Here is a 27,688-nt window from a genome sequence, read left to right as displayed (position 1 = left end):
TTGTTTATGAGCACAGCCGTGTCCTCCGGTGGGTTGATGGAAGCCCCGCCCCTCCGTTAAACCGTAGGGGATTATGAAAGTTACTGGGTGGGACTAGCGGCACAGATTAACAGTTGACGCTTGTTTTGACTAAAACGCGAGCAGTTTTGTGACAGTCGGTTGACTCCACGGTGTTTTAAGGCGCTGCCATGTCACACTGAGCTTCCCCCTTCTGGAGACACGGTGCGTGACTTTTGGCGCAGCTTCACTTGGCGTTAGCTCGTCGGCTAACCCTTGTTAGCTCCTGCGCTCCCGGCATGACAGACACATGGTCGGTGAGAGGGCACAGCAGCTGTCAGACCAGTGAGTCACTTTGATAACGTTACTGAGCCTTGACAGTGTTGGTTGGTTATGTGGTGTCAACTCTTCAAACGGAGTAACGTCACTATGATGCTGCGCAGTGCGCATAAAGTTAGCAGCCTGTGCGGTTTGCGGGTAATAAGTTACCTCTGAACCGACCCTTTAACTTTAACTGATACCCACTTTAACTCCTCCTTTCACCGCTTTTTCATTTTTAGCACTTCGCCGTGCCGGGACTTCTCCATAACCACATGTCCGGAGGATGAGCACGATGGATGCACCTGGCACGACCAGCAGCTTTGACTTACACGCAGAGGAGGACTCGGACTCGGACTCGGACTCCTCCGCGCTCTCATCCAGCATGTCCATTGACAAGCTCTTCCCGGCTCTCCTGCAGTGCTTTGGGATCATTCTGTGCGGTTACGTCGCCGGGAGGACGAACATCATCACCTCCACCCAGGCCAAGGGTTTGGGAAACTTTGTGTCCAGGTTTGCCCTCCCAGCGCTGCTGTTCAAGAACATGGTGCTGCTGGACTTTGGTAATGTCATCTGGCCGTTTCTCTGGAGCATCCTCGTTGCCAAAGTGTCTGTGTTTTTCATCGTCTGCGTCCTCACACTGATCGTTGCCAGTCCTCAGGGTCGATATAGTAAAGCTGGGCTCTATTCAATATTTGCCACCCAAAGCAATGACTTTGCTCTAGGGTATCCTATAGGTGAGTAAATACAACAGTATGTGTTTAAACCTACAGCTCGTACTGCCTTCCATTCCCTCCTGCAGCTGCAGTCATGTTGTGTCAGTGCTTGTCCATCCATCCATTTAAAAGGTGTAATAATTAAATACACTGAACTTGTCAGTGTGCTCCAGGTTTTTCCTTATTCAAACTGTGTCCAAAGAGAAATGTTTCTAATGTTTGACAAGGATTTGCATGACAATTTACACTCAGCTTACTTGTGGTTAAAACAGTGCAGTGTAAATAAAGTGTCAACCGAGTTTTCAGAGTAATGTTACTGTGTTTCTTTAACAGACGTTTACGCTTCTAATGATCTTCTGTTATCACCTTAAAGAACAATCCCATTGAAGCATGTTTGAAAAGCAATTATGCAAATTTTAAATGGACTGGACATTAATTTCAGAGGGTTTTCTTCATCTGAGCAGGGCAGAATTTATCGTAGCATCAAGTTGCTATTTGCTAAGCTGTGTTTTTCTCAGGTTTGATCATCTGTTGGCATTTCCAAAAAGTGCTGTTCATTTTGATTTCACTTCAGTGACCAGAACTTCAGGAGTTTTCACATTTGAACTGTTGTTCTGCTTTCTGTTGAAACTCCAGCTCTTACAGAGACATGTTTAGATATAGACATTTTGTAAAACCTATTTTATAGCAGCATGATATATTTTCATGGTTTATCAAGGCAGTAATGATAACAATCAATTATATTTCTTTGAGGGATGATTTTAGGATGTTATTGTACCATTGTTTTTAAATGAGAGCACAGGGTCACTATGTGTAAAGCTTCTGTTTTTAAACATGAAAAATTGTGTGAACTAAATTTTTCTGCATATTTAGCAATTTTGCATGTGTGTAACCACAATCTCAGCTGTTGTGTTGTTGCATTTGACTTCCTTGACTGCAGTAGCTCTACATTTCAACATACTGAGCCACCTGTCTTCGTCTTTATCCACAGTCGAAGCCCTGTACCAGAGCACATACCCAGAGTACCTCCAGTACATCTATCTGGTTGCACCTGTGTCCCTGATGCTTCTAAATCCCATTGGTTTTGCATTATGTGAGATCCAGAAGTGGAAAAATGAGGGAAACCACCAACACAGCAAGCTTCTGATTGTGGGACTTGTAGTTCTACAGGTCCTGAAAAACCCTATTGTTTTCATGGTTATCATTGGCATCATTGCCCACTTTGTCCTGCACCAGACAATCCCTGCTTTCATGGCAGAATTTCTGGATGGCTTGTCCAACTCTTTCGGGGGAGCAGCTCTCTTCTACTTGGGTCTGTCCATGGTGGGCCAGCTGAGGAGATTAACCAGATCCACAGTTGTAACGCTGATATTACTCCTGACCGCAAAACTGTGAGTGAAAAACACTAATGCCTTTTTCTGTACCTGATGGTCATTTCAGACAAGAGATGTTTTTTTTTTTTTTGTTAGCAGATGACCTTGCATTTTTATAATGAGCCATGCTTTAGAAGGGTGGAGAGAGTCAGCAGGTTAGAGCTTTGCAAATGCTCCCAACATGTTGTTCTGGGCTGATGGGTAGGATGAGTCAGACCTTTCTCGGACCGCAAACCTTTTACCAAGTGGATGACACGCTAAGAGGCCCCAGGAGGGTGCAAGCACAACAATAGCTAGTGTATATAAATATTTTAGCTGCGCTGCTTTTCATGGAATAGTGTTAAATAACCCCTCAAATAATGGTACATGACACCAGTCTTTTGCTTTGACTTTCAGGTTGCTTATGCCCCTAATTTGTAAGGACATGGTGGATCTGTTGGACAATAGCAACATCAGTGCACTCAACCACTCAAGCCTCTCCAATTATGCCTTTCTTTATGGGGTGTTTCCCACTGCACCAAGTGTGGCTATCTATGCTGTGTATTATAACGCAGAGCTGGAAGTTGTAAGTTGTTTGTTTACGTACCAACCTTCTGTCTGCTTTTACATCACTGTACCTTTATGTTTTTTTATGAACAAGTCACAATCCATGTTTTTTTATTTACTCTGCTTCCTAACAGGTAACCTCTGGGATGGTCATCAGCACTTTTCTCTCAGCTCCAATAATGTATGTTTCTGCCTGGTTACTTACAATCCGCTGGATGGATCCTCAGCTTTTGATGAATTCACTGCAGAACATCAGCTTTAACATAAGCATAGTGAGCTTAGTTGCTCTGGTGAGTCAAGTAATCACTGAAATGTGACATGTGTAGGCGAGCCTTGCACAATTTTTAAATTTGACTTTGCATCTTCTGCTTCTTTTTGTTTTATCTTAGTGTGTTGATACTATGGTCACAGTAAAGTCACTATTTCATCATAAAGCATTTGTTACAGCATATTTGATTTCGCAACTCAAAGCAGTTTGGCCCGAGTTAAGGCAGTAGCTTCACTTTTCATAGCAAGGCACATTTTACTACTGATAGTTTAAATGGTGTTGTCTGAAACCAGTAAATGGAAAATACAAAAATGTGCCTTCCTGGTAGATAACTGTACCACTATGGTAGGTTCACATCTTTTAAGGATCATCATTTAGAGGAAGTGTGAGCAAATGCTTCACTTACTTACTTACTTCCTCATTTATTCTCACTTTTAACACATATTTTAAGGAAACTAAAACTCTTTCCTTTTAAAAAAAAAAATTCTAATCTTTGCCATGATGAGACATGTTAACATTAGTGTTTGTTTTCAGTAATATCCTATACTGTAATTATTCTTGATCAGTATTTCTGTTTTTAAATGGGAACATCCAAGCAGCACAGTTAAATATTAGTTGTGTTCAGTTTCTGTGTAGAAGTGTTTGTGTAGCTACACATAAGCCATTTGAAGTCTGTGTGTTTTATCTGACAGGTGTGGACAATAGCTGTTATGGTTTTAAGCAAGAAATTCAAGAGGCTGCCGCACATGTTTACAGTCAACCTTTTCATTGCACAAGTAAGCACATTAACACCTGCTGTTAACATTTACTATCCATTAATTAAATTGACAAATGAAATCTAACTATGGGTGTAAGTTCTTGTCACTGAGGACTTTTGTGTTATGGTCTTAAGTTTCTACTGTGCATTGGGATGATCCTGTGGAACTTTGTGGTGAAGGAAGACAACTTCATTGGGCAGATCCTGACCTTCACATTATTATGTTCTTCACTCTACAGTACTTACATGTGGCCAGGTACATGTGAATGGACACAAACATCCACTCACATTAAACTCTATTAAATTAACTTTCTGAGCTCTGAAATCTGATGTTTGATTGTTGATTTAATAATGGATCTTTTGTCATTGTAGGTTTAATAGCGCTCTCTCTTGTGCTCATAAAGAGGTTTGAGGATCTGAAAGTTTCACCAAGCATGTTGATCATTGCAGGCTGGGGGTGAGTCACTTCAAAGAGAATACAGACAGAAATGAAACTAAGCTTGTTTGTCTGGTCTTGTAAAGGTATCACAATAATTAGAAAACTTGTCATAGGAAAGAATTTACTTGCTGAATGGTTTAGTGTAGATGAATAGGTTACCCAACACTGTAGATTACTGAGGTTGAATTTACCCAGAATCTACAAATTTTTAATTTGTATTTCATGACCTGGAGTTGGTTTATATTTTATATCATGACAAATTCTGCATTAATATTTACAGGATTCCAGTTTTAGTAACTGCCCTATTGCTCATTTTTGGGGAAAAGCTGTCTGACACAATTGACTCTGTGCTCTTTTACGGGAGACCACAGGTAACAACATAAGTGTTAAAAAAAATAAAAAATCCTATTTTCTGCCATTTAAGTACTGTTGTTTAACCTGTCGCAAATTATACAAAAATCAGTATACCATCTGTGTGTTTTCTGTCAGATAATCTGCACCACATTTGTGGTAGCATTCAACATACTGCTGGGAGGCGGCTCTCTTGTGTGTCTCAGTAGAGGAAGTTGGGCCCAGAATGACCAAATCCAGGAGGGCAACTCTTCATTTGCCACTGCAGAGGATCTTGAGGTTGAAGTCGAACCAGAAAACGAGACTGTAGCTGAGCCAGTCGCCCCATCAGGAGATCTCAACAGAGGTACTTTCTCTTTTGGTGAATTAAAAACTCAAAATCGTTCATTCAGCATTTGCTTGAAGAGTCCACTTTAATGGCACCAATTGTAGACTAAGTTGCCAAGTTCAGTGGTTTAGTGATTAAAATCACAGCAGACAATGATCACTGGGGCATACTTAGGCAGTTCTGACATCTAAAACTGCGTATCATTTGTCAAGGTCTGAGTCAGAGAGGTAAGGAAAAGCACACAATCAATCAATAATCCAAAGTCAGGACTGACCTTATCTACAAGTCTACAGCAGACATATAGGTATAGGTAATGCAACTTCTCTGACGTTCATGCCCAGCAGGTCATTTTCAGTGACATGAATAAAGAAAAGCTTCTGCAGTTACAAAAACACAAAGTAAACACCAAAGAGACGAAGGTGGCAAACTGCGTGTTGGGTGGCATTATCTAGAGGCAAAATAAGCTTCTTATTTAAAAAGATGAGGCATTTCTGCGGATACACAGCTCCCAAAAATTATAATGTAGAAAATATGTCACATGCCTTTGACTTGTAATTGAGCCTTTTTGGTTGAATTTGCATGTTACTTTAAAAGAAGAATAAATTGATGCCAAGACAGGAGCTATTATTATTCTTCTATTACCTTCACATGGCAACTGAATTGTGGTAAACAAAGAGAGATTTAGTGAAACATTGTGGTCATAGCAGATCTGCGCAGTGACTACTAATAAATGCAACTTGAAAATATTAGGAAATACTGAATAAATTAATAAAATATTCAAATTATAAAGAAAAATGAACTGGTCACAAATGAAGTTGCATGAAATCAACTGAAGATAGTCTGGTCATTATGTCAGCCAGTGAAATGTGAAACTCCATGTACATGTCCATGTATTAGTCTCCTATTGTTTTGATTATTCTTACAATTTATGTTGTGCTTCAAGTGTGAACTGAGATGTTATATTGCAGCGAATGACTTTCACTTTGCTGCTTTGTTATCAGTGTGCCTCATATGTGACTGTGCTCCAGCCCAACCCATGCCTGACATGATCATGAGCACAGACAGAAACCAGACACCATCTATGCTGACAGGTATTTTTAACCGTTTCTTTTCTGAGATTTTAAAATGCATTCAGCTCCACTTTGTAAAGCCCAGACGTAAACAACATCAGCACAGAGTAATCACAATCATGTAAGATAACTAAAAACATTTGAATTTCAGCTCATCTGAAATTCCTAATATTCATCAGGGTGTTCAGTCTCTGTTCTGCTGCCCCAGCAGGTCAGTGCGAGAATAGGTGCGAGTCAGCAGAGTGCCTGCTGGTCCAAGTGGAGGAGCTCCAACAGGCTACAGACAGACAAGTGGCCCGTCATGTGCTGCTTTGTCTGCTGCTGATTGTCAGCTTGCTTGCTGTGAGTAAACCATCAACCTTTCAGTTCTATAGTGACATGAAGTCAGCTTTGCTGTCTGCATTACTGTTATATGGTGCATCACAAACCAAATCAGATACAAATGGCTGAACTTTGTCAGTTTTAACCCGTTTGTCTTGGAGGAATAACTCTAAAAACTCTTAACTGGTTCTACAGGCTGATACAGTCAACAGGATTAGGTAGTTCTATGTCTCAAATATACACTCCCTCTTGATTTCTGTTCTAACAGAACCTGTCCAGCTGCTTGTGGCTGCTCTTTAACCGTGTTCCTGGTAGACTCTATTTGGAACTGCAGTTCTTCTGTGCCATAGTAAACTATGGGCAGGTTAGTGTCACGTACCTGACCACTGTGATTCTTTCCTGTGACAAAAGACCAGTGCTCTAAACTGTTTTCTGTTAATAGGGTTTATTCTCTTTCGCTCTGTTTGGGCTGGACAAGCATTTGATTATATTACCGTTTAAGAAGAGGTAAAGAAAAATTCTCATACAATATACTGAATGTACTGTGTATACATACCATGTATATACTACACTACTATATATAACATACTGTATGTTGAATACATGAATTAGTATTTTGGTTTTGCGAATGACATTTAGGTTATACAGACTGTGGCATGGAAAGGCAGAAGAAGAGGTGCCGCAGACTGCAGATTTACCTGAGGATATCAGGATGACCTGCACCCAATTCACCAAATACCACAAGGACCAGTGTTTACAAGAGATTGTTAAAAAGAAAAGGTGAGAGCACAGCCTTACTCACAGCGGCATTGGTTAGAGGTTGATGAGAAAATGTCTAGAATAAATGTGTTCCCTGATATGAGGGTAGAGAAATGGTTCCTGGCAGTTCTTCAAAATCATTCTTATACTGCAGTGGGTTCATATGCACTTGGTCTGCTTCTTCTTTGCTTGTTGTGGATACCCTTAAAGTGAAGTCATTAAAGCTTTTCGGTGAATGCTTCTTCTAATTTTCAGGTGTGGGAAGAGGACTATGGTGGATTGTTTTCTTGGCTGTGAACTTGTGAATTGGCTTCAGCAGGTGGGTTTGGCTCAGGATCGTGGTGAGGCAGTACTCTACGGGCTGCGTTTACAGCAGGGTGGTGTTCTCCACCATATCAAGCAGGAATATGACTTCCAAGACAGTCCCCTTTATTACCGTTTCACGACATAAGACAGATTGGTCAGTGCTGGCATTTCAGTTATTTAAAAAAATAAAAAAAAGATAAGCTCAGGTTGGGTAATGGTACAGACAACAATGATCTTTAAAGAGTACCAGCAAATTTAGTTTTCACTGTCGTGCTTTGTCCACACCATGTACAGCACGTTGTACTACACTCTTGTGCAGGCAACATCATGGTCGGCTGTTGGAACAAACCACACCTGATTATGATGTTGGCTGTGTTCAGACCATTAACACACTGGAAGCTTTGAACAGGACACTGTTCACTGTGTGGAATGGGTCTTAAAGGGTGGTAGCAATGTACAGGTTAGATCATTTTTTTAACCACTTGTCTTATTTTTGCAGTTACACATTTACCGTATCAATAGGTTATTATTTTTGTGATCTGGAGTTACAGTGAGATTGCCACAACAGACGATCAGAACAGGAACGTAAGAGTTAGATGGTCATACTTACACAGTAAACCCCTTGTTTGCGAGATCAAACTGAAAGTGTGAGTTAACAGCCAGTTGTAATAATTATGTGAAACAGACTGGAAAAAAAAATCAGATCTCAATAAGATCTGCCAGTTTCTCCAGTGGTAGTTTATTTACATGTCCTTGCTCTGATTGACTGTGGTGATGATGTTGCTGCATCCTTTAATCTACAATGAGGCCATGAGTAAAATGTTACTAAAACTGATAGGACTGATGGCCAAAACTACAAAAGTAAGACTCAAAATGTTTCCGTTAATTGCACAATTTCAAGAATAACATAACTTGGTGGTGTAATTAAATTTTAGGGCTGAAACAAAACTTTGCTGCTTTTAAGGTTTTCTGCATACATTGTTATGCAGTCTATATCTGCACTTGAACTATATCTGTACTTGAACTGCCAGTTTTATTTATGGCATTATGTGAGCAATAATCCACAAAGTGCTCTCATATACCAAAATAGAGGTCAAGGCAAAACTTTGTCATCCACTGAATTCATTTTTTGTTACACAAACACCTCAGGGTGTGTTTTTTTTTTTTTTTGTAAACTCTCTAACAAAACCAGTTGTCAAAGTAAAGAAGGGAAGGTGTGATATAGTCATCATTTATTCATTTATACAGAGTTTGTTTAAAGTCAGTAATTGCTTTCATTAGTTAACAGGTAATAGAATGAAGCCTAACTATGTTTGCTTTGGTTGCCTACAACTTAATGACTTCAGACTAATATAACATTTCAACAAACAACCAGTTAGGGAAAAAATACATTCTGAATAGTGTCAGAACTCAGTGGTAATACATGAGTCACCTTGACTCTGAGAAACAAGTCTACTCTTTTACTCCTGCACATAAACTGTATGAACCTTGAAACCCTATGAAAGCTGGAGAGGTACGAGCTGTTCTAATTTAAAGATTTTCACTGCTTTATATTATAATATAATATAAATAGAAACTCTTCTTTAATTGTAAAGATTTATTAACTTACATGAATGAAACTGATGTAAAAATGTGTATTTTGAATAAAAATACTTTAATGCAATGTGTAGCACACACACTGTCAAAGCTGCATATATATGATCTAAATTTATTTTACAATAAATTTTACAATGGAAATGTCAAATCACATAATGTCTTGTATTTCTGGTTTAGAATTTCTCACAAAAATGACAACTGAATATTTAGTCCACCCATTTTACAGCCTTTTCTTATACAATGTTAAGTTATATTCTGATTTATTATGCACGCATGTTGATTGATGATAATTTGAAAGTGCAGAGTTGCAGTATTGTGATACCGTTTCCCTGGAGGCCTCTCAGCTTTTGCTGTACGCAGCCATCTCTGCCTGAACAGAGCTTGAGAACAGATTTACCAAAAAATCAGGTTCCTCTATACCGTGGGACAGAATCTCCTCCATCTCTGTCATCTTCTCCTTTTCCAGCTGCCTCAGTGTTTCTGTGATCTTCTTTCCTCTGTCCTGTGAACACACACACACACACAAATCTAAGCCTAATGGCCGATTTAAAGAAATTACAGGTATTGTATAGGCTTTCAAGTTTTCAACCTTGTAGGTGTCAATGATGGCCGACACCAGTTCATGCTTGACAAACAGCTCATGTTTGCGGTTGGGCTTGCTCTGGAAACGAGGTTTCTTCTTTACAGGATCATCTGGACCATAACTGGGAGAAGAGGTCTCCTTTAACTGTTTAATATGTTTCACAAAGATGAATGGTTTGAATACAGACCTGTCAGAAAAAAAGAATCACTTAGTATATCATCACATTAACTGCAGTGAAAAATCAATTCAAAGGATGCTTTACTAGCTGAACAGAGATCAAATCCTTTACCTTTCAGGGTCTGGAGTTGCTGTGAAATAGTGAACCCCTGGCAGAGCAGGATTTGTGGGTATCACAGACACCATACTTCCTGTAGTCATGAACATTCCCTCCATGTTGATGCCACTATCTTTATCCCTCAGGATATCCATCATTGCCTCAGCGGTGATGTGGCCTTTAGTAAATACAATCAACACATGCATATATTGTGGTAGAAATCATATATATTTTTTTTTTTTTAAGTGAAGCGTGCATTGACTAACCATTGCTCTTTTCCAGCAACTTCTTTCCCTCACAGTATCGGTCCCCCGAGGCTTCGATTCTGGCTGTATTCATGAAGGAGTAGACTGCAGCAAAGTTGAACTGAGACTTTCCATCCCACCAGCCCCTTCTCTGTGCATATTCTCTCATTTCTGGATGTTCCTTATCTATCTTAGTTGTTATGCCATACTGGTTTGAGATGTTGCGATAGCCACCTAGAACAGGGTACAACATGACGATTAGCGTTATAATGAAAACATGCTGCCACTATACTGCGGTGCTACAATTTCATTATTCAGTAGCAACCTAAGCAGTGCAAAGTGTTATCAGAAAACAATGATAACCATTGTCCATTCTGCATCTATTTATCTTCAGATTCTTGTGAAGCTGTTTTAACTTGATTTCAGTTGCGACTGTAGCAACAAATACTAAAAGAAGGTGGCCCCTAAATGTGGAAAAATAAAAAAAAATGAACATAAAAGGGCTTTGTTGGCAGCTACTATGGATTGAAACTGTAGCCCAACATATTTCTGAAGCATATGAACATTGTTGATATTTGACAATTTAAAAATGCCTTAAATGTGCAGTGAGTGGGACATTTTAGTTGAAAAATAAACCTATCAGCCCTCTCTGCTGGACAAACAATGAAACTGCCAAACACTTTATCTGACTTTTTGTACTGCAGTTTCTTGTAATTTAATGGATGATATAGACATAGACACCATTTTACAGAATCTTAAAATCAGTATGTCTGAGGTAATTGAATGATTTTTATCTCATCGGCTCAAATTGCAATGTACTGTTTCAAACTTTCCCTGGTGCTTTGCCACAGGAGCACCAACTTTTATTTTCTAAAAACGGAAAAAAAAACACTGTGTCATATTTAATTGAGAGCACATACTTAATTTCATCCCTTTTCTGCACTGAATGGCTCCTTCCTATTTTTTATTTATTTGTGGTTTTCACTGCATAGCCCCCCCTTTAATGCTCTTTTTCAGTGGGTCTTACTTTCCACTCTCTCTGCTGCCCAGTATTTCCCTGATGTCTCCAGCAGCCATGCCTCCTTCCTGTCTGAGATGAGGAAGCTGTTGTGGTATGTGAAGCCGCACTCATCCTCCATGCAAGATCCTCCCTGACCATATTTCTCCAGCAGCTCTGTAATAACATCTACAGCATTCTCAGCTGTGTCTGCTCTCTCAAGTCCAAGCCTGTGAGATCACAGAGATGCAGATTCATGTTTTGTGAGTGCTTCCTCACATATACAGTGGGTGCGGAAAAATATTCAGACCCCTTTAAATTTTTCACTCTTTGTGTCATTGCAGCCATTTGCCAAAATCAAAAAAGTTCATTTTATTTCTCATTAATGTACACTCAGCACCCCATCTTGACAGAAAAAAACAGAAATGTAGAAATTTTTGCAAATTTATTAAAAAAGAAAAACTGAAATATCACATGGTCATAAGTATTCAGACCCTGTGCTCAGTATTGAGTAGAAGCACCCTTTGGAGCTAGTACAGCCATGAGTCTTCTTGGGAATGATGCAACAAGTTTTTCACACCTGGATTTGGGGATCCTCTGCCATTCTTCCTTGCAGATCCTCTCCAGTTCTGTCAGGTTGGATGGTGAACGTTGGTGGACAGCCATTTTCAGGTCTCTCCAGAGACGCTCAGTTGGGTTTAGGTCAAGGCTCTGGCTGGGCCAGTCAAGAACGGTCACAGAGTTGTTCCGAAGCCACTCCTTTGTTATTTTAGCTGTGTGCTTAGGGTCATTGTCCTGCTGAAAGGTGAACCTTCGGCCCAGTCTGAGGTCCTGAGCACTCTGGAAGAGGTTTTCTTCCAGGATATCTCTGTACTTGGCCACATTCATCTTTCCTTCAATTGCAACCAGTCGTCCTGTCCCTGCAGCTGAAAAACACCCCCACAACATGATGCTCCCACCACCATGTTTCACTGTAGGGATTGTATTGGACAGGTGATGAGCAGTGCCTGGTTTTCTCCACACATACCGCTTAGAATTAATGCCAAAAAGTTCAATCTTGGTCTCATCTGACCAGAGAATCTTATTTCTCATAGTCTGGGAGTCCTTCATGTGTTTTTTGGCAAACTCTATGTGGGCTTTCATGTGTCTTGCACTGAGGAGAGGCTTCCGTCGGGCCACTCTGCCATAAAGCCCCGACTGGTGGAGGGCTGCAGTGATAGTTGACTTTGTGGAACTTTCTCCCATCTCCCTACTGCATCTCTGGAGCTCAGCCACAGTGATCTTTGGGTTCTTCTTTACCTCTCTCACCAAGGCTCTTCGCCCACGATCGCTCAGTTTGGCTGGACGGCCAGGTCTAGGAAGAGTTCTGGTCGTCCCAAACTTTTTCCATTTGAGGATTATGGAGGCCACTGTGCTCTTAGGAACCTTGTGTGCTGCAGAAATTCTTTTGTAACCTTGGCCAGATCTGTGCCTTGCCACAATTCTGTCTCTGAGCTCCTTGGGCAGTTCCTTCGACCTCATGATTCTCATTTGCTCTGACATGCACTGTGAGCTGTAAGGTCTTATATAGACAGGTGTGTGCCTTTCCTAATCAAGTCCAATCAGTTTAATTAAACACAGCTGGACTCCAATGAAGGAGCAGAACCATCTCAAGGAGGATCAGAAGAAATGGACAGCATGTGAGTTAAATACGAGTGTCATTGCAAAGGGTCTGAATACTTATGACCATGTGATATTTCAGTTTTTCTTTTTTAATAAATTTGCAAAAATTTCTACATTTCTGTTTTTTTCTGTCAAGATGGGGTGCTGAGTGTACATTAATGACAAATAAAATGAACTTTTTTGATTTTGGCAAATGGCTGCAATGACACAAAGAGTGAAAAATTTAAAGGGGTCTGAATACTTTCCGTACCCACTGTATATACTGAATTGACAAAAAAAAAAAACAACTGAACAAAATATTTGAAACTGTTTGTGTCTGGTATTGTCATTAAATTTCCCTTTGCGCCTCAAGATGAGCTTAGTTTAACTGATAACATACGCGTGGAAACACAAGCAGTTCCTTTAACAGGAGGTTTACCTGACAAGATCCATGCCGAGAAGAGCCTCGTCTCCATCGGCACTCTCTCTGCCCCACACAGCCTCATTTCCAATACACACTTGATGCTCATTTGCACCCATCTCTGCCCCCCACAGCCATGCTGGTTTGCTCAACACAACTGCATAAGTGTGTGCAGCCTGGTCAATCTCTATGTATGTGCACTTTAACGGGACAAACAAGACAGGGGCAAACGCTGTTAAAGGCTGTGAAATGGCACGTTTGCCAAGGAGCAGTCACATTGTGGGAAATAACAAGGTGTCTGTGTCACCCACCTCAAGTTTCTCCTCTGCATCATAGGCTCTGGCAGGAAAATACACCACCTCCTGGACTTCATCACAAGGCCTGTCAGAGTTTTTCCCAAAGATGATGCGTTGTCCCTCAGTGGAGGTGGGCAGAGCCACAAAGGTGTCACAGGACGAAGGGTGCATTTTTAACCACAGACTTGCAGCGTAAGCATAAAGAAGTATATGCATAAAGAACTGATTGACCTCATTCAAACAGTAGAACCAGGCAGTGTTAATTACACCTCAGTGACGAGTTCAGACATTACTGTTGGCGTTTAGTGCTGCAGAGTCAGCAATGAACATGTAATTAATGCAGCAGTTACACTGTTAACACAACACTATGGTCTCACCTATGTTCATCGGTCTCACCAGTCACAGTCAGTGTCGGTTTCTATTCTCGTTACTGTTTCCACGTGACTTCACCGGTCACAGTTCACGTTCTCTGACACGGAAACGGTACAGTCACGTGACCGAGATGAAGTACGTTTTATGTTCGTAGCTAGTTGAACGGCTGACTTCAACACGTTTCTCCCTTAATGTTGTAAACATTATCCTCATATATTTCCATTGTAATTGTTTTTTTTCAGTATTTCGGTAGTAGTTGGTTTTTCTATATCTCATAGTTATTGCTTTTACAAATCAAGTCAGTTTTGTATTAATAATGATTATTTTAATCTTGTTTAATCTAAACAGTTATTTTTAATCAACACCGAATGAGGCCAAACCTCTCTGTGAAGCACTACATATTTCAATGTTTCTGGTTTCTGCCTAAATGCTGTAATTGTTTTAATCCTCTGGGAAACTTTTCTCTTTAAAATATAGATTTAGTGGCGTGTCCTCGACCAACGTAAAACCAGCTTTCGTGTCGACAGGTTTGTTTACGACTCCGACTCTGTTAGCTTGAGTTCACGCTACGTTAACGCAAGTTTAACCCTTGCTAACTAGTTTGGGTAGTTTTAGGTTATTAGCCATGGGGAAGTCGTTTGCAAATTTCATGTGCAAGAAGGATTTTCATCCTGCGTCGAAGTCAAATATCAAAAAGGTGAGTTGTTGCTGCAGTTTCTGCTACAGGGCAGCAGATTAGCCTACTAGCTAACGTTATGCTAACTAGCTAGCGTACGTAGCTGTTGTTATTAGCCTAGCTAGCTTCTTAGCAAGCGCTAACGCAAACCACTTTTAGAATTACTTGACACTGTTATATGCTATTTATTCTCCATGAGTCGTGAGTTTAGATAGACACATTGATGAGTTATGTAACAGTTGAGTTAGGTAAAGCCATGCCTAGTGTTAGCAGTAGATCATTTAGGTAATACAAAGTTGTTGAGTTAAGTTTCCTTTAGCTAACGTTAGTTCACTTAGCAGTACTTAACATTACATTAGTTTTGTTTTGCATCTTTGTAAATTAACCTCTAAGTTAAATATTGGACAACTGACGACTCATCTTCAGATATACATCATACGTCATATCCTGCGGTTTTTGCACACAGATTGTTTATATAAGAGAGGAATCATAGTTGTTATCCATTAATGAGTATGGAATAAATAAGTTTGCTTTGTGTTTTAGCAATTTTTATCATACAAACCACTGCTGATCTTAAAATGTCGCTGATGCTGTGATTTAGTTTACAGTTTGTGTTGTGTCTGCAGTAGATGTAGTGAAGGATCGTATCTGTTGCCATCTCAGTAAATCATTTGCTCCATAAAATTAAATTCACTTTGCTGTGAGTTAAAACATAACAAAAGCTGAAGGACTGAATAATAATGTCCAGTTCCAAGGCACTGAGTAATTGCATGTCTCTCTGCTGTAATATGTAGTAAGGGCTTGGTACAGGACAGTAGTTGAATATAGTGAACAAGAAATAAACCTCCTTGTAGACAAGTTGATTTTGTAAGTATTTGTGTGTCAAGCATATAAGGTGGCCCACATACTTTGTTGAAAATATATAAAGTATGACAACTTTTTTTGCTGTAATCTTCCTTTTTGTGTGTAATACTTTATTTATTTATGTTACAGGTATGGATAGCCGAACAGAAGCTGAGTTTTGAAAAGAAAAGGCAAGAAGACCTTATGCAGGCGTACCTGAAGGAGCAGGAAACATACAACAACAGGTTCGATTAAATATACAGGGTGATATCTTGTTGCTCATAAAAAGTACTTATCCTCAGTTTTATTTAGTTTGTTGATAAATGAATACTGAATGTTTTTTTAGTACATTAAAATGTTATCTTTCAATCTTATCTTTAGCAGTATCTCGCTACCTGTTGGGGAAAAAAAAAACAGAGTTCTGGTCATGAAGTTGACTGTACTGTTTTCTAACTTCTAGGTTGTTGATGGGAGATGATCGTGTTAAAAATGGGCTCAATTTCATGTACGAGGCTCCAGCTGGAGCATCTAAAGGTAAATGATCACTTGAGGCAAGCAGCTGTAATCCCTACTAAATATAGTCTCCAGATCAGTTCAAGACTTGATATTAACTTTTTAATATGTGTTCTTTGTTTTTCTTCATAACTGTTCTTCCCTGAAGAGGAAAAGAACGAGGTAAAGCTGAGAAAACAATGACCAGACATTATTCCACTCTGTGTAAATGCATGAACTTATATACATTCTGAGTTCAAGTGTTGCATGTTGAGTTGGCTTTACAGTAATTTTCAATGTCAAATACTAAAATTCGTAATGAAAGTCTATGTTTTTCAGGAGGGGGGCGAGGAATACAAATTTGAGTGGCAAAAGGTGGCTCCTCGAGAGAAGTAAGTTAGTTTATTTTTTTAACACAATTATTTTTTATGGTGTTTTGCCCTTTGCTCTCCCTCTTACATTATTTTTTATCTTTATTTTTGTAGGTATGCAAAAGATGACATGAATATTAGAGATCAGCCATTTGGAATCCAGGTGTGTGATAATTAGTGTTTAGTTGAAGCAGATTTCGACACCAGTGGTTTTCAACCTGGGAGTTTTTTTTTTAATTTTTATCTCTGATACTGGCTACATTCATTTAATGCTTTGCAATGTGTTTTACCTTATTATTACAATAATAATAATAATAATACCTATAAATATATCTATAAATAGAGTGTGGTTGTTTAAATAATTGTGCATACATCTAACTTCCTAGGTGCGCAACGTGAGATGCATCAAATGTCACAAATGGGGCCATGTGAACACAGACAGAGAGTGTCCTCTCTATGGGCTGTCGGGTATCAATGCCAGCTCTGTAGCCTCAGAGGCTGCAGCAGGTAAAACATGTTCAGTGTTGCAAGTTTTTTTTTTTTTTGTTTATTTTGTTTCCCAGTGTAAATAAATATTAATATGTATGTAAACAAACCCTGTAATTTTATACCCTTATGTATTTAACTGATATGAACGTCAGCATAGAATGGTAATAATAATAGCATAAATAATTAGTAATATTTGTGCTATTTGATATTTATGGCTGGCTAGTCACAGACTTTGCAGCTGACATACCTACTGTATATTTCCTCATGGGTTTCAGCTGGAGCTCTCAGTCTTGAGCTGATTCTGACTTCTGCAATCAGCCGGTTGAGTAGTAAAGTAATAATGTTTACCCTGGAAGAGTCCAGTCAGTGCCTGGTGTTGATGGTGGAGGGCTGTAATGGTCCTCCTCCTGTGCTGGCAGAAAAAAATGTAATTATTGTGTATTCTGATTCGCCTAACTGCTGCTTTGGCAGAGAATGATATTGTATGATTTGCTCAGCCGGAAGTGGAGTGAGTTGATTTGATGTCCCATTCTGTTAACAAAGCCACCCCTGAAATTCCCACTGTGGAGATAGTGGTTGGCATGAGTTTGACATCAATGGGACTCTGAGGCTGTGATTTGTACTAACAGGTCCGTCGATGCACCCCTCGGAGTTAATGGCGGAGATGCGAAACAGTGGGTTTGCCCTGAAAAAATGTGTCCTTGGTAGGAATGATACTGTTTGTGATCCATCGCAGGTAATTGTCTGTCTCACACTCACATTTTTTGCACACATAAGACAATATACAAGCACACATATCTCTAACTGCATCCATACCTTGCATATAAAAATGCTGTAATGTGGGTAGTTATTAGGGCATAGTGGCAAATTTAAACAAACATTTTATTATTGTTTAAACCTGTTCATCTGTGAGACTTGCTCATGTGTGCATTTCAGATTTGTATGTTTTGATTTCAATACAAATTTCAATGTGCTGTGCACATTAATAGGAATATGTCACCAGCGATGAAGAGGAAGACCCTGAGGTGGAATTTCTGAAATCTTTATCAACCAAGCAAAAACAGAAGCTCCTCAGGTAAAAACAGGCACAGTTTATAGCTCTTTATGAAGTAAATGTTAAAGAATTGACTCTGCATTAAGTCAAAATTACATTTTCTTCTTTAACATGATTTTTAACAGCAGTAAGTTGATGGAAAATCCTGATAACAGATTTAATGAATTACAGGATAACTGTTGTTTTCTTATGAATGTATTTAGATAATAAAAACATGTATGTGTAACCAAGTACATTTTTTTAAGGAAAATCCTTCTGTATTGTTATTATTAGATTGTTACATTCCTTTCAATTTTGATGCACATTTACCTTCGACATACTGAAGTGCTTTCCTTAAACTTTGATTCAGTAGAATTTATTATGCTGATATTATGTTTATCTGCTTCCTTTTTGCATAAATTCAAGTTAAATATTTGTGTCCGTATTTCACAGAAAACTCGATCGTCTGGAAAAGCAGAAGGCCAAGAAAAAAAAGAGCAAAAAACAGAAGAAGAAAAGCAAAAGAAAACACAAGAAAAAACATGAAAGTAGCGACAGCTCGAGTGACTCCAACAGCAGCAGCAGCAGTGGCTCAGATTCAGACAGTCACGGCAAGTTCAAGAGCCAAAAGAGAAAGAAGAGCAAGAAAAAAGGTTCCTGTCGGGATGACAGTACTGAGAGTGAGGAACGAGTCAAGAGTCAGAAAAAGGCCTCTTCTCACAGGAGCAGGTCACCGAGCCCTCACGCTGGCCAGAAGCAGCCTGAAGAGGAGTCCAGAGATTATAGACAAACAAGGACAGAGAGGGGAAGGAGCAGGAGTCGGAATCGCAGCCCAGAGAACAAGATCAAGCTGGAGGGAGGTCAAGAGAGAAAGAGACACAACAGCAGGGACAGGCAGAGACCTGGCAGCTTCAGGTCTGGTTTGGACAGAAGTAGGAGCCGCGAGAGAGGCAGGGAGGACAGAGGTAAAGACAGGCGCCACAGTAGAGATGGTGAGAGGAACAGAAGTAGCACAGATGGAAGGAAAGGCAGAACAGCATATAGGAGGAGCAGAAGCAGGGACAGGAGGAGGGAAAGGGAGGGCAAAGGAAGAAGTAAGAGTAGAAGCAGGAGCAGGGAGAGAAGGGAGAGAAGCCTAGACAGAGCTAAACGAAAGCACTGACTGTTCTTTTTTTTTTTTTTTTTAATAATTTTTCCCCCATACCATATTGAACAAACCCCTCTAAAGTTTTGAATGTTTTTGCAATGGCTTCAGTTGTGTTCTTGGTAATCCGCCTCACTTTCTAAATGACATTGCAGATATTGTGTGTGGGTCTCCTACTCCTCCAGTAGAGGGAAGCAGTCCACAGAAAATAGCTAGATGCAGCTCATTGCACTTGTGTTGTCTTGTACTGTATGAAAGGCTTTAAATTAATTGATTACTGTTGGAAGTCATTTGCAGCTATGATCCTTTGATGGGGAAATGTTGGACTCATTTTCATGGTCAGTTGGCGGCTCAAAAGAGTTTGTGGCTGCAGTTTCTATCTTACTTTCATTACTGTGTCTCTTTGGAGATATTGACATTGTACGCTATAATGCTTAGATGGCTGTTGATTCCTGAAAAAGGATTTTTTTTTTTTTTCTGATTAAATTTTTAACCTGGTCAATTTTAGAGCGTTTATTTGTAAATTTCAGATCATAGATCTATGGAAAATAGAAGATGAGGTTTGTCTGCTCATTAGTGTCCACACTAAGGACGCAACTGTCTGGACACGGTGTTGCAAATTACTGGGCATAATATTTTCTATAATGTTTCAAAAATCTTCAAACCCGTTTTCTTGAATGACATAATGTGTGTTAGCTGTGAAATACGTCTCGCTGGGTTTTTTTCCAGCGTCAAACTCAAACAAAAATGAATGTGATTTCTGTCCAAACACCCAGCGTGTTGATACCAAAGGAAACAGCGAACATATTAAGGCGAAACGTTGCACTATAAATTTTTTTATATTGATGCTGAGGAGTATTTTGTATTTTAGAATAGGTAAACGAATTGTAATATTATTGTTTTAAACCGACATCATTGAAAATATTTTTTCCCTGTTTATTCGCATTTTTGGCCTAAAAATATGTTTTATTTGACACGTCATGATCTAAATAATAGAATTTTATATAAAAAAAAACATCTCTCAATTTATAAGTGTCACATAAAAGTATACATTTTACATTTTTTTACTGAAATGTCGGTGCTAGTTAGTCTTTTCATATTTTGCTGAAATTCAAATTGGCAATCTAATTTGATAGTTTTCCCTATCTCGCCCTTTCCTTGAAGCCGCTGTTGCACAAAAGGAAATGAAAATAATTTCCCTCTATTGCCTTCTGGTCAATTTAACATCCTCTTCAAAAAAAAAAAAAAAAAAAAAAAGAAGAGGGTGTCTGGATGAGACGCTTTTCCCTGACGCATTCCCAGTCCTGGACTCACGCTGTAATTATTCCCCGGCTTTTTCTCTGAGAATCGGACGCTGCACTGGGTAAGCACAAAGAAGTCAGAGAGCATCCTTGAACCCTTTCAATACGGGGCCACTGATATTCAAATAATATGCAGGCACCATTTGACTGCGCTGAGCAAAGAGCATTTCAAATTCAACATTTGCATGTGACTCTTTGCCCCTTCTCTTTCTGAAGTTTAAAAAACTGTTCCCATAACATCTACGGGATTTTTGGAAAAAAGAAAGAAGCCATATCCTTATTCTCGGGCCATCGATTGGTATGCAAATGAAAGCAGTTAATTTGGACAATTAGAATAAATATTCAGGGACCTTTGTCATCAAACCCCCTTGGAAACCCCCCGATAAAGTGAAACTGAACAAAAGACGTCTCGGAGATTAATTAGATATTTGATAAGACACGAATCCCTAATCGCAAATACAAGACACATGGGGCTGCGATGTGCTCCAAGTCATAATTAATACCATTTAACAAGATTTTCATTTAGGCATGAAATGTCTTTTCCGGGGCATTAAACATTGATTTATTCCATAGGGGAAATTGTGAAAGTCAAGGTATTATATGTGATTTTTCTTTAGGAGAAATAACCTATGAACAGCACTCACGGTTGAAAATAAAATTCTAAATTAAATACAATTATTTTTTCATAATTAAAACCTAACACAAATAATAATTAAAAAAAACTTAGCTATAAAATCTACATCACACAGTTACAGCCGTTTTTCCAGATGTTTTAATTACGATAAAATGAAAGTCTTATACGTGTGACTTTATACAGGTAAACATTTATATATAGATATTTTTTAGCAAAGAAATAAAAGGATTAACCGAAGTTGAAAAAGCTGTGTACATACATATCCACAAAGTGCGTCGAAAGTAAACTCCCTGATTTCCAGGATACCAACACGAATAAAACAATCATAGCCTAACATTTACATGAAAATAACACATAGTTTAGTCGTCAATATACAAGATGTGACTCACATTGTCCAACCAAAGTTCACGTTTCGGGCACCCCTTTGCAAACATCCGTTTCATTTTCAAGCTGTCCCTAAAATTTTCCAGAGGCCTACAGCAAATCACTCAGTGGTTTCTTTAGATGGATTTTTTACGAATGATATACTTCTTACGCCTGTGGAGAATATATTTTTTTTTAGACTTTGCAATCGCTTTTTGAAATATTTTCTCCTTTATTGTCTGTCAAATAAGACCCGTTTTCAACGCTGTGCAGTTTGGAGTCTGGTTTGATTTGGGGTGTAGCCTCATTAGGGCTCGTCGTGAGGAGACGGATCCTTAACAGTGATCCTTGGATTCACCCCCTCCAAAATAAGTTCTGGAGACTCGGACCTGGGGGTCTCCAGGTTACTGGTGTCGGTGTCACTGTCGCTTCCCTTTTTGCCTCCCCCACCGGCCGTGTGCGTTTTGATGTGCTTGCTCAAATGGTCACTCCGCATAAAGCGCTTGTTACACACCGGGCAAGCAAACCTTTTCTCGCCGGTGTGGGTGCGAAGGTGTCTCTGGAGCTCATCGGACCGAGTGAACCTTTTGCCACAGAAAAGCCAGTTGCAGACAAAAGGCCGCTCCCCGGTGTGCCATCTCAAATGTGCTTTGAGGTGAGATGTCTTTCCATAAACTTTACCGCAGCCGGGAATGTGGCAGCTGTGGAGTCCCTTTCTCCGCAGGCTGGCCCCGGCGGGTCCCAGCCGCTCAGCCTCCTGGCAGTTCGGACAGTCACATGTTGCTCTACCGGAGTACCGCCTGGACGACCTTGACGAGCTACTTATTCCTGAACTGCCCCCAGAAATCATGGCGTTGGCGGCAGAAGCGTCTGTGTAAGTGGGGATGACTGTTTTGAACCCGTCCTGTGTTAACAGGTGCTGACTGGTGGACAGTAGATGAGACGCAGAGGGGCTGATTCCAGTGGAGCTAAACGCCGAGTGGGTCAGCGAGGAGAAGTCCGGGTTATAGCCACCCAGCTGGGAGTGGATGGCCTGTGGCGTCCCGGAATGCAACGAAGTCTGGAGGGTGCTTGCAGGATTTTGGACATCAAGCCACGACCCGGGATTAGTGTGGACATCCCACCATGAGGACGCTCCGTTGGCAACATCGCCTGAGATGGTTGAGTGGAAACCGGACTTGTACCACGACTCATAGGGGTGCGCCATGCCCACCCGCGGGTACAGGGTCTCCGCTGATGTGTGGACTTTGGAGATAAAAGCTGACTGTCCGGACTCTTGAGATGTGACGCTCGCCGAGTTGGAAAACAGACCGCTGTACTCTGTGGAAAATGCAGAAGAGGTCGGGGAGGTGGAGGCTAAGCAGAAGGCGCTGTTGCCTGTGCCACTGGTCGGTGTTAGTCCTGTCGATGCGCGGCTTGTTGCTACTGTGAAACCGGGCAGACTGGATCCTAAGTTGCAGCTGGAGGAGGATCTTTTCCACGGATGAAATCCACCTTTTGAGAAAGCGCTCGAGTCAGGTAAAGTTGTAAGAGGACTGGTGTTACCGATTTTGTTGCAAGTTGCAGCCAGCATAGCTAGAGGTGTAGTTCCAAACCGTGGTTCTTCCTGGAAAAAACACACAGAAAGTTGGGCTTAAAACTCGGAACAACAAAGGGTCAAAATAATTGGTCTAACCCGTATAACTAGGAAGCAGACGCATTACCAAACAAAGCAGAACTTTTACCAACTAACTAAAACAATTGTAAGTATTAAAAGTATAGCTTGGGTTAAATTAGAGTTACCCTTTTTCCAAAGGGTGAAGATTTTAACAGTCTTTGTTAAAATATTAAATATCAGCTGTTCAGAGCAAAATTACTAAAAACGGTACAAAGTTTGATCAGCTCTGGTTTGATTGACGACGCCAAGATTTATCGGCATTTAGCTGTTTACGTTTAATAACTCCTAAATTAACAACATGAAAGATCTGATTCCCAACATTAAGCGCATGCATATTTATGAAAGCACTAAATACTTTTTTTTCTTGCAAAGGGAAGTAAGCCACAATTACTATACGCACAACGTTTACGCACAAACACAAATTGAGACTCACCCCAAGTATAGACGTAGCCATATCCAGGGTCTGTGCTGTGGTGAGAGTGTTCGCTCTTTCACTGCTGTACGGCTCCAAATTGACTCAGACTCCCCGTGTTTGACTCAGGTCACACGGTTTCTCTCTTGGCTCGCAGCTCTCAACACTACCTAGTTGTAGAGAGCGCGTTCTTTGAAGTACAGCTGGCGAGGACGCGCAGCCAATCTAATAGCTGCATTTTTGGCTGGGGATGAAGTCAGCCAATGAGAGACTCGACCGCAGACAGAAACACCAAAAACCCCGCCGTCAATCATCTGTTGTGCAGCCTCTGCTCAGACTGTCATACAAGACACGATTTGGTATTTTATTAATGCATACAGTTATTTTTATGTATTCTCACACGGAGGCTCAATGTTTCCTTTCATTTGCAGAATTGAGTTTCCACGTCAGTTCTCCATGAGGTAAGCTTTTCACTCATTTTATAAAGCCTATGTCGGTTGTGGTGACACTCTGCTCTGTGTAGTTCATGTTTGATTTTCAATATTCAGATCATGCGCAACACGTCAGTGAGAAATTGTTGCTATTTAGGTCCAGAGTGTCCCGAACAATGTGTCGTTGCTGATAACTCTATCAAAGCAGTGGATGCCCAGAGCATGCCGCCGTGCGTTAGGCACGGCACAGTTGTTGCGCGGGGAAACAAGAGTTTTTGTTATTATCCGTCTGAAATATAGTCGAAGTCCTTGTGTTCATATTGAAGAATCGGAACTGGATTAAGTTTGGTGAAGAAGATCAGAAAGGGGCCTGACAGCTGCAGGTTTTTGATTCTCTAACCGCGGCCGGATTATTTATGAGCTGCCTGTGTTAAACTTGTCACCGAGTACATGAAGAAAAAAATAAAATAAACAGGTTGTCAGGGATAAACTAATGTACAGTCTGTTTACTCGCAGCCAAAATCAACGCGCGTGTGCACGTGCGTGTGATCGCGCGCTCGTTGCCGTCCACCCCCCCCCCCCTTACCCCTTTCTTGCTACTTGTTGAGGGAGTGCAGGTGAGGGGTTAATTAAAACTGACAGCTCGCTTTATCAGCGCCTGTAGTAGATCTGTTCTAAAAAGACAAGTATTTTTATAGCCGGCAAAAAGTTTGCGCATTCAGAGGGTGGCTGCTGTAAGACCGCCAGTCATCTGCATTAAACTGATTTAACAGGAGGCGCGATGCCTGCCATGTAGCTGAGAAATAAAATGTAATGCCAACCTAATCACACATTTAATTAAATTGTGCACAGTTAAGAGGATGCCGTTGTCGCATGGATTTTTTCCCCTTCCCCTTACTCTTGATATCTTATTTTTTCCTCCTTTATCATACAATTCAATAAGCCAGCATATCCCATAGCTTGTTAAAACGCCCAGGGATAATGGCATAATGTAAAATTGACCTACTCTCAAGTGAATCATCATCCCTTTAAAAGTTAAAGCAATTTTCCGGAGAAAGGCTTGACCGAAAGATGTGCATCACAGTATTCAAAACGGGAAAATAATGCTCCATTATAGCGTATGAATGCTGCCAGTCAACACAGGCGCAATTTGTTCAAATACTCTTTCTGCTTCAAACCCCACCTTTGGAAGGGTGAATAAAAATCTGTCTCATCAAATACTGAGCGCTGCCAAGAAAAAGGAATCATTTTTGCAATCATGACAATTTGGCAGAGTGCTGTTAACAGTATTAAATGTCTGCTCTACATAAACAAAGTTGATTGTTGCTACAGAAGATAAATTAATTCGAGCGTTAAATGAAATTTAACGCAGAATGTATGCATTTGTTTCCTCCCTGTAAACAACAATAATCTCACAATTTCACTTTTTTTTTTTTTTTTTGGTTGAGATTAATATTGAAGAGATATTACTGTTCATGATAGTTTCTGTATTATATCTTACCAAGGAGCAGTGTTACGTTCAGTCTGGGATAATTATGTTTTTAAATCTCAACAAAGAAAACTGCCTATGCTTTCTATGCCTCGCCTTACATTTATTTGAAAGGAAATTTATTTGTCACATTACCCTGAATAATACAAAAATGCTTATTTTTTCAGGGGATGTTTACTTCAGACAAAAAAAAAGAGAGAACATGATCTTGCCTTGTCAGTCAAGTGCGATTTTTGAGTTGAATCTGTAATTCTGGACTCCATTCGTGAGCACTTCTCTGTGGCAATTAGGAGCCTATTACAAGCCATTAGATTGATCAATGTACCTTAAACAATGGGAATGATTTATTTGGTCGAACAAAACGCTCTGCATCTATTGTGATGAGTCTAAGTGGGGGTGCACCCATCAACAAAAGATAAATGATTAATTCAGACCTATTCATTTAAATTCTTTCTGCAAAGCCAGTCTCACTTGCTTCAAATCCAGAGATTATTAGAGGCTTATTTTCTTCATGTTAAACTAGACAGGCTGCCGGATTGGGTGATGGTTTTTGGCTGTGCCCCTGTGTGCTTTAATTTGTATTTCTGCTGAGAGAAGTTTATTTGAGAACATTTAACTAATTGTTGTAATTTTTTTGTGTGCTCATGTGGCTACACCTGTTTCTCTCAAAGGGGGTTGGAGGAAACTATCAGTGCAAGAGCATTTAGACTTTATTTGTGTGGTGCTGAAGCTGTACAGTATTTGCTGACAGCTACACCAGTATCACAGTTGATGAGAGGATGCTTAATCAAAAAAATGTTGTTTTTTTTTTTGTTTTTTTTGTTGACCAGTATGAAGATTTTGCCAGCTACTAATAATTTTGGGTTGTTATCTTACCATCTTAAATACAAAACAGACACCTATAGCAGTATTTATTCCTCTGTGTGTTGTTTTGAATGACATCTGCAACTCGTCTGCTGTTTCTCATGTGTGTTTTTTTTATTACTTGCACTTTAGGGTTGTCAGTGTCTATTTATTTTGGTGACAGGTAAACAGAGGCCAAAGCAAGGAAATTGAAACGACATACATTAAAGAGCAGTGTGGAATAAACTGCTCAGCCATATGGATTTAATGATATACATTGTGGATTAAGACATAAAGTGAGACGTGGAAATAGCTCTGGCCTCTGTGTATAGAGATTCATCTCGTGGCTGTCTTCAGTTATGATTATTCAAATGTAGCTGTTGTCAACCCTCTGATAAAAATGAACCATGCTTTCATTAGCCACTTTTCAACTAACAGTTCTCTGAGATTGATCTTATAGCTGCATCGATGGTATCGACAGCTAAATTTGGAAGTACGGGTCAGCTTGCCAGCTTACAGTGTCAGCTTTCATTTCCAGAGGCTGCATGCTCTATTTTGAGCGTAGGGAGTGAGCCAGTTGAAGTGTAGTCGACTGGTTACATTCGAGGACTTAGCTTAGCCCATTTTCTCTCAATGAATGTGCTTTTCTCTGCGTTAGTGAGCTGTTGTGGAAGTCAACAAAAACCTAAGTGTGAATAATGGCTCCAAAGAAGGTGCGTTTTGTTGAGGAATAGCTCCATTCAAAAATAAGCATGCGTTGTATTTGATTATGTAATGGCAAGTGCTCATTCTGTCTGAAGATATCTCCACATTGTCTGTATTAGGGAAAGGGAGATGATGCACCAAAGCCTCCACCGCTGATTGGAAGGTTTGGCACCTCATTGAAAATAGGAATTGTTGGCCTGCCCAATGTTGGGTAAGTGGAAGGTTTTATTTACACAGATTCTTGGTCTCCTTACCATGCACTGCATATGCTCTGTCCATATCACAACTATACCATAAACATAAATGCATGTAGAGTACAGTAGAATGCATGATTACAGAGTTTAAATTAAATGTAAATATATGAATTTATATATAAAGAAAATTTAAGACCTTATTTACATTTTTGAGTTGTTACGTTTCTCCCAAGGGAGTTTTTATACCTTGTGCACAAGCAAAAAGACATGGAGCATGATGCACACAAAGTCATATTGTGCTCCATAAATAAGTGCCTGTGTAAAAATTGTCAGCATTTCTTAACAACCTGAGGACTGTTCTCCGGACCTTAACTGTCTGGAGCCACGTGCACCCCCACTAGCTAAGGATGAAATCTATACTTCTAACACTGTATACATAAATTCTTTTTTTCAGGGTGTTATGGCAGATAAGTGTTAGAATTAAGGGCTGCAAACAAATTATTCAAATAAAACAGATAAAGTCCTGATCTCCTAACAATATATTCTGTAAGTATGCAATGTGTATTTTACTTTTTCAGATTCATGAATGTTGGTTTTATTTTTACAACAGTGTGTTTTCATTTAGCTAAAATACAGT

At 39.9% G+C, this 27,688-nt stretch overlaps 5 protein-coding genes across 8 annotated transcripts in view; 3 read left to right on the top strand and 2 right to left on the bottom strand.

The window, feature by feature from the left end:
* The first annotated feature begins 66 nt into the window (after nt 1-66).
* Nucleotides 67-8,920, top strand: gpr155a (G protein-coupled receptor 155a). Of its 3 annotated transcripts, none has more exons than XM_026294904.2 (16): nt 67-342; nt 558-1,052; nt 2,023-2,422; nt 2,801-2,969; nt 3,085-3,240; nt 3,911-3,994; nt 4,111-4,231; nt 4,348-4,432; nt 4,695-4,785; nt 4,904-5,111; nt 6,095-6,184; nt 6,375-6,505; nt 6,753-6,848; nt 6,927-6,991; nt 7,124-7,264; nt 7,499-8,920. In XM_026294904.2, exons 2-16 carry the CDS (start codon nt 602-604, stop codon nt 7,692-7,694), a joined length of 2,484 nt encoding a protein of 827 aa, XP_026150689.1. In that variant the 5' UTR covers nt 67-342; nt 558-601; the 3' UTR covers nt 7,695-8,920. The 3 variants fall into 3 exon arrangements, with proteins under 3 accessions (XP_026150689.1, XP_026150688.1, XP_033181689.1); XM_026294903.2 differs by having other exon boundaries at nt 6,372-6,505; XM_033325798.1 differs by lacking the exon at nt 67-342 and having other exon boundaries at nt 374-1,052; nt 6,372-6,505.
* A 188-nt stretch (nt 8,921-9,108) lies between these two features.
* Nucleotides 9,109-14,099, bottom strand: scrn3 (secernin 3). 2 transcript variants are annotated; one of them, XM_026294908.2, is made up of 8 exons: nt 13,980-14,099; nt 13,618-13,786; nt 13,325-13,506; nt 11,275-11,474; nt 10,269-10,481; nt 10,018-10,180; nt 9,735-9,915; nt 9,109-9,647 (listed from the first exon to the last, which is right to left on the bottom strand). In XM_026294908.2, exons 2-8 carry the CDS (start codon nt 13,771-13,773, stop codon nt 9,486-9,488), a joined length of 1,257 nt encoding a protein of 418 aa, XP_026150693.1. In that variant the 5' UTR covers nt 13,774-13,786; nt 13,980-14,099; the 3' UTR covers nt 9,109-9,485. The 2 variants fall into 2 exon arrangements, with proteins under 2 accessions (XP_026150693.1, XP_026150692.1); XM_026294907.2 differs by having other exon boundaries at nt 13,618-14,041.
* An 81-nt stretch (nt 14,100-14,180) lies between these two features.
* Nucleotides 14,181-19,248, top strand: cirsr (corepressor of RBPJ and splicing regulator). The gene is made up of 10 exons (XM_026294906.2): nt 14,181-14,671; nt 15,644-15,738; nt 15,954-16,027; nt 16,155-16,168; nt 16,325-16,377; nt 16,471-16,519; nt 16,743-16,863; nt 17,475-17,581; nt 17,835-17,920; nt 18,332-19,248. The coding sequence occupies exons 1-10, from the start codon at nt 14,600-14,602 to the stop codon at nt 19,038-19,040; spliced, it is 1,380 nt and encodes a 459-aa protein (XP_026150691.1). The 5' UTR covers nt 14,181-14,599; the 3' UTR covers nt 19,041-19,248.
* A 1,829-nt stretch (nt 19,249-21,077) lies between these two features.
* On the bottom strand, nt 21,078-23,688 carry sp9 (sp9 transcription factor). The gene is made up of 2 exons (XM_026295812.1): nt 23,411-23,688; nt 21,078-22,926 (listed from the first exon to the last, which is right to left on the bottom strand). The coding sequence occupies exons 1-2, from the start codon at nt 23,429-23,431 to the stop codon at nt 21,628-21,630; spliced, it is 1,320 nt and encodes a 439-aa protein (XP_026151597.1). The 5' UTR covers nt 23,432-23,688; the 3' UTR covers nt 21,078-21,627.
* Nucleotides 23,689-26,721: 3,033 nt separating this feature from the next.
* Nucleotides 26,722-27,688, top strand: part of LOC113123618 (obg-like ATPase 1) — a 39,200-nt gene continuing 38,233 nt past the window's right edge. The window contains exons 1-2 of the mRNA XM_026295813.1: nt 26,722-26,865; nt 26,977-27,068. Coding sequence (XP_026151598.1) covers nt 26,851-26,865; nt 26,977-27,068 — 107 coding nt within the window. The 5' untranslated portion in view covers nt 26,722-26,850. The remainder of the gene's footprint in view (nt 26,866-26,976; nt 27,069-27,688) is intronic.

This window comes from Mastacembelus armatus, chromosome 21 (genome assembly GCF_900324485.2).
Source record: "Mastacembelus armatus chromosome 21, fMasArm1.2, whole genome shotgun sequence".
Lineage (NCBI taxonomy): Eukaryota > Metazoa > Chordata > Actinopteri > Synbranchiformes > Mastacembelidae > Mastacembelus > Mastacembelus armatus.
This window is presented reverse-complemented; position numbering and strand designations above follow the sequence as displayed.